This window comes from Tigriopus californicus, chromosome 2 (assembly GCF_007210705.1).
Source record: "Tigriopus californicus strain San Diego chromosome 2, Tcal_SD_v2.1, whole genome shotgun sequence".
NCBI classification, from domain to species: Eukaryota; Metazoa; Arthropoda; class Copepoda; order Harpacticoida; family Harpacticidae; genus Tigriopus; species Tigriopus californicus.
The window spans coordinates 12071791-12081939 of record NC_081441.1 but is presented as its reverse complement, the minus strand read 5'-3'; the positions used below and the strand labels follow the sequence as shown (position 1 = coordinate 12081939).

Sequence of the window (10149 nt, the reverse complement as noted above, 5' to 3'; positions counted from 1 at the left end):
GGAAAAAGGAACTGTAAAGAGTTACGCTGTTGCATTTTTTACAAGGAGCGGTTTTGTAATGGGGTGCTCATTTTAGCCAAAGTAATTGGATCTGTCTTATGCTCCTTTAATTTGAACATTGACTAAAGCCCTGAAGTTTGAGCACTACCGGAATTTCAAGGAATTCCAATTGCCCTCACAACGACTTTCACGCTGGATTCTGGTTTCTCTGTTTGGGACATATTTAGCAAACCCACATTAAATATTTCGAATATTTCTATATGTTCCTCCTCGAAAGAGTTGGGGAAAATAAAGAATCAGTCACTGTCGGAAAATGTCAAATTTTCATGATGCCGATTTATAAGAGAAGAAAAATGTCAGTTGTCTCCTGAGAGCTCTGCCCGAAAACCATGAACATAGACTGATAATTACAGAGAACTAATTTCCTCGTAGCCTGATGATATGCGAGATCATGTGCCTTTAAGATGATTAAATTCTTTTCCAGAATCGTGTGACTGGGTTCCTGAAATATCAAGCAAAGCTACCAACAATACTTCTTCTAGATGAAAGAAATTCCAGACATTCTCCTTCAGTGTCTTGAAACTAAGTTTCATTTGAAAAAAGAAACAGCGGTCGTGTCAGTTTGAAGTGTTAATGGATAAATGAAGAAAACCAAGTGTGCCTTATCTCACGAGATAGATGCATAGCTAATTAGAATGAGCGTGAGGAGCAATCACACTCTCCATTGTTTTGGTAATCATGAACGTTCTGAAGCGACACTCCACTCGGTCCTGATAATAAGAGCCATGCTTGCGTTAATGATCCTCCCGTGAAAATGATAACCTTGAGAGTTAGAAGTTAGATCCTAATGGAAGGATGCCATCAACAACGTTTCTAATGCTTGTTCATACACCTCTCACTTCTCTGTTAGTAACGGATGAACTTGACATTGATTCTTGAAATGCAATGCCAGAGCGCTTGGAGCAATGCCAGAGTCAAGGTCCATTCACAACACAAATCTCTTGAAACTGGGCCTGGAGGGTTATGATGTTTTATAAGCAAACATACGCTTCCGGTAGGATACCTCATGTCCTCCCATTGTCGGCAATTTCTAGACGAGAACTTTGCCTACCATTCTCTTCTACGTAGGAAGGTTCAGGAGATGGCATTGACGGACTTCACGAGATCACAACATCTTGGTTGGGGTCTCACACAAATGAGAATATAATCGTACGTCTTTTGATTGCTACTTTATTGGACAACCGAAGTTGATTATTTTTTTTCAGGCTTATTTGTCTAGTTTGTCGAGGTAACAAGAAGAAAGAAAAATCAAATGCAATGCAAATTTTTGAACTATTGAAAAATAATATGCCAAGAATGACTGGTCTTTTCATTTTTTCAAGATCACAATAGTGACCCTAAAAGAGCATTGTTACTTGACTATCATGAATCGGTAGTCTTAAAATCGCGTGATCATTCAATTTTGTGATGGCAAAATGGGAAAGAAAAATATTAAAGTCACATTTTTGCCAACTTACACGGCTCAAAGTCAATATGAAGTGCCTGCGGCTGGCCCCTAAGTTAATAATTAGATGGAATATGATATCATTTTGAATGATCGATTCAGCGAAAAGGATAATTTGAGAATAATTTCTTTTAATGATACTATATTTGAAAAGAGAACCAAAAATATAACCATTGTCTAGCCTAGAGATGTCCTTTAAGTTGTTGAAGTTTAACTTTTAGGTATTTCACCAACTAAAATGATTATTCTCCATTTTTCGGTTACAATTGCATTATTAACCAACTGATATGCAGACAAGTACTCTACTTTTCAAGATAACCATTTCGCCATTTAGATCAGGAAATATATAGAAGTAAATTAGTGACTTTGCTCCATTGCCAAGCTAGTAACGAATGATTGAAAACCCCACATCATTTTTTGATTGTTTTTTTACCGACTACGTAGAGCAAGGTCGTCAGTCGTGAAGTACAATTATAGGTACATCGATGCTATAAATGACCGCTTTTCTGTTTCGATAGCGAGAAAAACGAACTTAAGTGCAGAGGGTGAGAATGCTCGAGACAAAGGATCCAATTTTTCAAGGGGGTGATGAAAGCTAGGTCGAATGCCTATCAATAGCACATTATTCTGTCAGGGTCAATGAGTGGATGAACCGATTGGCGACTGCACTACAAAGAGCATTTTGTGATCTGAGAGTGCGAACCAGGTGATTATTCTGTGACGCGATTTAACGGTCCAGTTTTCAGGACAAGTTGATGGCGGATCGCCTCATTGTGCAATTCATTGATGCCACTGCGTACAAACCCAGCCTCCTCCTCCTCCTCCCCCTCCACATCATCATTATCCCCTCTGGTTCTCATCAGGATCATCATCACCCATAGAGCCTGGTGTTGTGTGAAACCAATGTCAAAGCAATTAAATCATTTGACATTGATCGCAAACTGTTCCAATTGCTTTTTGATAGTGTTTTTCGACACCCCCGACACATTTAGGATCGATGATAAGGCCGGTTCAGGATATGCCGTTTGAATGTGTTGGTGTAAAATCTCTATATAAAACATGTGTTGGAAGAATAGATAGGACATAGATCACACGTCCAATCCCCACCATTTTGTCAATTGGCCATGATTTTGATACTTTGATTATGAAATACGAATAAAAAGAAATGCCTGTGAGTCTGCATGTGGAAGCCAACAACATGAAAATAGGGTGTCCGTATTCAAAACAGATTTAGGGACAGTTGTCTAGAATATATATGAGTACCATTGGCAGGATTGAACGTAGAGCTGGGATTACCAAATGAATCCCAAATGTACTCGATCAACTCAAGGATTTCTGGAGAAAAAACAAGCTGCCTAGGATTTTTGGACAGGATGTCTTTGTTTTCTCCACTCCTTTGTGAGATGGCGTTCTAAAGGGGAGCATTATCGATCCCTGATAGATGACACTAGATCAACTCTTGCAAAATACCTTTTGTGAGGACGATTAGTCTCGCCTATTTTAAACCAAGTGAACTTCAAGATCAAAGGTACCTACCTGCATTGAATTCAGGGCGCACCTAAAGCCTGGACCTCACACAACTAATAGTGCAAGAGCACCCGACAAGGGCCCCCTTTTTCGTGTCTTCTTTCGGTAGCGGTTTTCAACCGACGGACGTAGCGATTGCAACTTCGTTTTCGACCGACACGACAATAAGTCAAAGCATTTTCAAGGAAGACTCTTTGGTCTAGAATTCATGAGTATTGATACGTATTTTTTCAACCAATTGGTTGTCGAACTATGTGAATTTGACATCAATAAGAAAAGTGCTCGAAAAAATGTTCTTCGTAAGTTCTCTGTTTTTGGTTTTCCGAAAATCTGCTAACACTGAAAATTCGAAAAATTGTTGTAGCGCGCATTTTGCATTTCCTGCCCTGTTCACCATGCGATTTCGAATGCAGAACAAACAAACGTAAACGCTAAGAAATGGTACTGCCAGGCGATACAAATGCCCGGAAAAAATGTCAGTAACTTGTCTTCATTTAGTGTCAAATGAATTTGATGTGAATGCATGAAGGCTCAAACAAGACTCGCGAGAAAATTTTACTTCCTCAATATCGATGAATTGACCTTGTCTTGCCTTGGCGGTTTTCCAAATACATTCACCTCCTAATTGTCACACGGTGGTAAATTGGCTTTCTATGCCACGAAATCGACCAAGAGCCATTCAAGAAAAAATTTCCATTCTCTTTGTGTACGTTGAGTACAGAGAACTTTTCCTTCTCACAACCAAATGATTGATGCGATAGAATGTACTAAAGCTTATGTACCATAGAAGATAGGTTTGGAAAATGCATGACAGGCCTTACTAATTTCAAGAATAAAGCGAATTTTGATTTATTTCTAAGAAAACGATATTAGATATCTAGTTTAGCTCATATCAGAGAGGTAATTATCCTTCATTTTGAGGTGTTTTGCACAATATACCGCAACGCTGAAACCCCGGGAATCGCAACTTTGAGGTGGGTTTCCAAGAAGCGTCGAAGCCGGGGGTGTTCCAATTTACTAAATGGAATTCCAGCATCCAAAAATGCCTGTCCGAGTTCCAGAATAACCAACTCGGATCTGGATTTTTTCACATGTTCTGGAGGTCGCTCTTCTTCATCATTTTCTTCTTGAACCTCAAATTCTTCATCCTCGTCCATATCATCACTGTCCTCCTCTTCATCATCATCTAGATCCTCTAGTTCTTCTTGCTCCTCCTCTTCGTCCTCCATACCTTCATCATCGTCATTATCCACACTTTCCTCAGGTTCTTTTGGTGCGCTGGATCGTTGGGATGGACCTCCAGTTCTTTTGGCTTGAAGTTTGGCTAGATTGTTGGCATGTCTGAGAGTATTATTATGTTGGTGAAGTTCGGATTTCCTCTTCCATCGAAACCTTTCGTTGCAAGCTTGGCAGAGAATGTCATTTCCCTCCACTAAAACGTACGGATGGTAGAGCGAGATATTGACCTCTTCAAGCCATTTGAATTTTGTTGACCCAGTCACGTTTCTGATGGTTCTTACACCAGCAGTAGCCATGATGAGGGTAAATATGAGATAAATCCTGTGTAGATTCCAATCCTCAAAGAGTTTGGCACTTTCGTTCGTTTTGGAGTTGATAGGCCAGCGTGACATAATGTCAAAAATAATGTCAATTTCAATCCATGATATCCAATCTAGCCTGCTCGTCTGTTTGGCCTCTCAGAGTTCACGTTCTTGTCTTAAAGCGTGCATATGCATACATTTGACCAAGTTTGTGATTTGCGGGGCTAAATTAGTAAAATGACATTATGTTTTGTCATATTGTAACGGCAACGCTGCGTTTCACCCTGCCTGAGTGACAATCAGCGTTGCCTGTAACAAAAAAGTAAAGAAAACATGTCATGGCCTTTGAAAGACCTTATTCGAACATCCCGCCCACCTAATTTGTCGATTTGGTGTGAATGTCATGCTTGGGGAGATTTGTATTAATCTATTTGATTGAATATGTTCAATTCTTTGGCACATGAAGGTGGGAGATGTTAGTTTCCTCGGTAACGCTGACACTTCGTGAAAGGTTGTGAGAGTTTAGATCTTTGAATTGCGTTAGGCAATTCTTTTCGGTAAACGTTATGCTCCACCGATTAGTTGGCGGTGCTACTTTTTTAAATCTTAAACTGACCTAATCAAACCTAATCTAACTTTATCTAACCTAACCTAACCCAACCTAACCTAACATGATATTAATAATCCTTAAAGCCTCTATCTAAACCTTTTAACATTTTGCCACAAATTTAAAAATAAGCACCGCCAATTAATAGGAGGAGAATAACGTTTATCATTCTTTTCCACCACTGAATCTGAAAGTGTTTCCATAAGTCACGCTGCCCTTAAATATTCTTTTTAGATTTACTCTTATTTCGTATTCTTCTGGTGCCTAACTTGTATTGAGTGTTATCCTTCGAATAAAAACGACACTCAGATCACTAAATTATGCCTAACCAACCATGTTATCGATCTAAAAGTTACTTATGTCCCAATGTTAATTATTGTTCTTGTTCAATATTCAAATGTGCCATGCTGAGACTTTTGAGATTCTATCTTTTCCTATTTAACAGTGACCATTTTTGGACCATTGAGTTTATCTAAATTTTGCTCTAGTTTCAGCCATGTATCCCTTTGAAATCCATTCCTTGACATATATTAGTGTGTTAATGTAGGACCAGACATTTTAACCACATGGAGTCCTTGAGTGGTGGAAGCGCCAAGTAATATTGTTAGTATGTATCGTTTAGGGGAACTACGAGAAACGAGATGTGGGACGTGTGGGAGCTAAAAATGGGCCAGATTTCGATCATTGCGCTTTTGTGATCAAAACACTGGGCAAGCCTGTCATTTGTTCATTGTCAACAACAAAGCATGTCCAACACGTGAGCGGTTGTTATTGATCTTTTACCCATCAAGTCTCCAAGAATTCAAGTCCCGCACCTTAATCAAAGGGAACATGGTGCGAAAGAAGATTGACAACCGTCTTCGAATTTTGATCGACAATGGCGTGCAGTCTGGTCATCGATCCATCTTTGTGGTGGTTGGGGACAAAGGGCGCGATCAAGTGCCCATTCTGCACCACATGTTGGCCAAGACCGCGGTCAAAGCCCGTCCCAATGTGCTTTGGTGCTTCAAGAAGGAACTGGGCTTCAGCTCCCATCGGCAGAAGAAGATGAAGCAACTCCAGAAGAAAATCAAACATGGCAAGTTCGACGTCAAAGAGGACGACCCCTTCGAGTTATTCATTGCGGCCACCAACATCCGATATTGTTACTACAAAGACACGCACAAAATTCTGGGAAATACTTACGGCATGTGTATCTTGCAAGATTTTGAGGCTTTGACGCCCAATTTGTTGGCTCGGACTATTGAGACGGTGGAAGGTGGAGGACTGGTAGTGTTGCTCCTCAAATCGGTTTCCTCCTTGAGACAACTGTTTACCTTGTCCATGGATGTGCATCTCAGATATCGCACGGAAGCCCACCAAGACGTTGTAGCCAGATTCAATGAGCGCTTTATCTTGTCATTGGCCACCAATAAGAACTGTTTGGTCATTGATGATCAACTGGATATCTTACCCATTTCCTCGCATATTAAGAACATTACGGCATTGCCCCCCAAGGATAGTTTAACGGCCAAGAGTCCATTGGAAATGGAATTGCAAGCAGTCCAGGAGAAGTTTCAAGACTCTCAACCCACAGGTGTCTTATTGAACCAGTGCAAGACTTTGGATCAAGCCCAAGCACTTTTGGAGTTCATCGATGCCATCACTGATAAGAAACTAGATCGAACTATTTCTTTGACAGCAGCTCGTGGGCGTGGCAAGTCTGCCGCACTTGGCCTAGCTATTGCTGCTGCCGTCGGATTTGGATATTCCAATATCTTTGTCACTTCACCCAGTCCTGAGAATCTGCACACCCTGTTTGATTTCGTCTTCAAAGGGTTTGATGCCATGGAGTATGAAGAACACACGGATTATGACTTAGTTCAATCGACTAATCCGGATTTCCAGAACGCTGTGGTGCGTGTGAATGTGCATGAGAAGAACAATCATCGTCAAACCATTCAATATTTGCATCCCACTGATGCTCATAAATTGGGACAAGCTGAGCTTGTTGTGATTGATGAGGCTGCAGCAATCCCACTTCCTTTGGTCAAGGAGATCTTGGGCCCTTATTTGGTGTTCATGTCCTCCACCATTAATGGCTATGAAGGGACAGGACGGTCTTTGAGTCTGAAATTGTTGGATCAACTCCGACAACAATCCAACCCTTTGGCCATTAAGGCCCAAAACAGTTCGTCCGTGGTGAATTATCGATCCTTGCGTGAAGTGGCTTTGAATGAGTCCATTCGTTACAAACCCGGCGATCCTGTTGAAGAATGGTTAAACCGATTGCTTTGTTTGGATTCCAACAATGTCCAACCTCTGACGAGTGGATGTCCTTTGCCTCAGGACTGTGATTTGTATTACATCAATCGAGACACTCTCTTCAGTTTCCACAAGGCATCGGAAGCCTTTCTCCAACGCATCATGTCCCTGTTTGTGGCATCTCATTACAAGAACTCACCCAATGACCTTCAAATGATGTCCGACGCACCGGCTCACCATCTCTTTTGTCTTTTGGGCCCCACCGAGAACAAGTCCAGTCTACCCGAAGTCCTTTGCGTCATTCAGGTCTGCCTGGAAGGAGAGATCTCCAAGGAGAGTATTCAAGCTGGATTATCACGTGGTAAACGAGCTGCGGGCGATTTGATTCCTTGGACCATGGAGCAACAATACCGAGATGGCGATAGCTCTTCCAATAGCTTTGGCAGTCTGTCTGGTGCACGAATTGTTCGCATTGCAACTCACCCTGATTACCAAAAGATGGGTTACGGATCCCGAGCCATGGAGATGCTTCAGAAGTACTACAAGCTCAAGATCATGAGTCTGGAGGAGAATGAACTTGTGTCGGAGAAGATCAAGACCGTTGAGCCTGAAGACGTGAGTCTCTTGAATGAGGCTGTTGGACCTCGAGATGATCTTCCTCCTTTATTATTGCGTCTCAATGAACGCAAACCTGAACCTCTGGACTACATCGGGGTCTCATTTGGTCTAACGCAGAATCTCCTGCGCTTTTGGAAACGTTGTGGCTTCACACCCACTTATTTGAGACAAACCGCCAATGATTTAACTGGGGAGCATTCCATGATCATGTTGAAGTCACTTAATACGGACCAAAAGCAGTTGTCGCCTTGGTTGCCAGCCTTTTGGACTGACTTCCGTAAACGCATTGTTAATCTCCTAGGATTCGATTTCCGCAAGTTCTCCCCAGCCTTGGCTTTAAGCATTCTGAGCAATAAGAACCAAACCAACGTGAATGAACCTTTGGAGGCTAGTGCGATCTCACACATCATTTCTCCCTACGATATGAAGCGCTTGGAGTTGTACAATAACAACATGGCCGACTATCATTTAATCACTGATCTCATGCCCGGCATAGCCCGACTATATTTCTTAAACCAATTGGGGGAGAGTCGGGTGTCCGCCATGCAAGAGGCCATTCTGGTCGGTATTGGTCTTCAATGTAAAATCGTGGACCAATTGGCCAAGGAGTTGGACCTACCGGCCTCCCAGTTGTTGGGTCTGTTCAATCGCATGATTCGGAAACTCTTTGCGGCCCTGAAGGTCATTCAAGAGACAGATATCGCTCAGACGATGGGTATGGGTCGATTGAAAGAAGTGGCCGACAAGAATGGGGATCTTCAGCCTTTGGAAGAGACCATGGACGAGGAGTTAACGGCCGCCGCCAAGGACTTAAAGCACAAACAAAAGGAGACTTTGGACACATTGAAGGATCAGAACTTGGCGCAGTTTCAGATCAAAGGAAATTCAGTCGAATGGAACAAAGCCTTAGGATCGGCGAAGAAAGGCTCCAAATTGGGGTTATTGAGTGTGAAGAGCGGGGAGAAAAGGTTGGCCGATGACGATGGTGAGACTACGGTCACTAATGGGAAGAAGGCTAAGAAAGGAGGCGAATCCGGCAAAAATAAGAAAATGAAAAAGAACAAAAGAAGCAAAGTGTAGATCTTGGTCGAAAAGAAATGAAAATAAAGATGTTAATTTTTCTCTAAATTTCGGTTATGACTTGCACTTATCAATATTTGTTCGCCAACTGCTGGGGATTCCAATGCATTCCCAGTAGCGGTGAGGAGGTCCGCAAAAAAGGAAAGAAAGCTTATTTTTGTCCTCAACAACATATTAGAGATGCATTGTACTGTGTATTGTATGGTGTTAAGACAAATTTGCCGTTTTGATTCAGGGTCATTTTCGGTTTTGAAATGTCATAGCTGCGATATCAAACGGCAAGTATAGTTCACATCTATCATTTCCAATGCTTTCGTCCTGTTTGCAACGAATACCCACGATATCAAAAATGAAGCCTAGGCTAGAAACGGTCACAAAACATTTATGTGAGCAAAATAACTTTGAGTTAATACATTATTCCAATTATGGACACATTTGGACCCTTATTAGACCCTATTGATGCAATGTTATGATATACTGTACATGGTGACCGGACAACTCGACCCAGCGGACAACTCGACCTAGGACAACCCGACCCAGGACAACTCGATCCAGTGGACAACTCGACCTAGTGGACAACTCGACCCAGTGGACAACACAACTAGTGATGGGATCGAATAAATTTTCAAAATCTGGAGTGCTACAAAGCTACGAAAGTAAAAGCACAGCCTGATTCCAACATAACGCAAAAGGTTAGTTTTGACCCAAAAATGTAACCCTGGTTTGAACGAAAAAAAACTCAGGGTTACTTTTTGTGACTAACAGGATGGTTTCCAACATTCCGCCAGCGTTATTACATGCCACTGAAAAAGTAAATTGGTAGCCCTAGTCGCAACCTCCCGTGATTATTTATTTGATCCCTTCAGTAAACTCGACCCAGAGGACAGCTGATAAACGTTATTGTCCACCCATTAGTTGGTTGGCGGTGCTCATTTTTTTCAAATTTGTGACAAACTGTTTGAAAGGTTTGGAGAGAGACCTTTACGGCTATTAATATCGTGTTAAGTTAGGTTGGGTTAGGTTAAGTA

At 41.7% G+C, this 10149-nt stretch overlaps 1 protein-coding gene across 1 annotated transcript; it reads left to right on the top strand.

Annotated features, from left to right (window-relative positions):
- The first annotated feature begins 5928 nt into the window (after positions 1-5928).
- LOC131893017 (RNA cytidine acetyltransferase-like) lies at positions 5929-9169 on the top strand. The gene has a single exon (XM_059242926.1). The coding sequence runs from the start codon at positions 6011-6013 to the stop codon at positions 9119-9121; it is 3111 nt and encodes a 1036-aa protein (XP_059098909.1). The 5' UTR covers positions 5929-6010; the 3' UTR covers positions 9122-9169.
- Positions 9170-10149: the final 980 nt, after the last annotated feature.

Bases quoted from the DNA above. Each gene is read 5' to 3' on its own strand.
- LOC131893017 (XM_059242926.1), top strand. From the start codon at position 6,011: ATGGTGCGAAAGAAGATTGACAACCGTCTTCGAATTTTGATCGACAAT.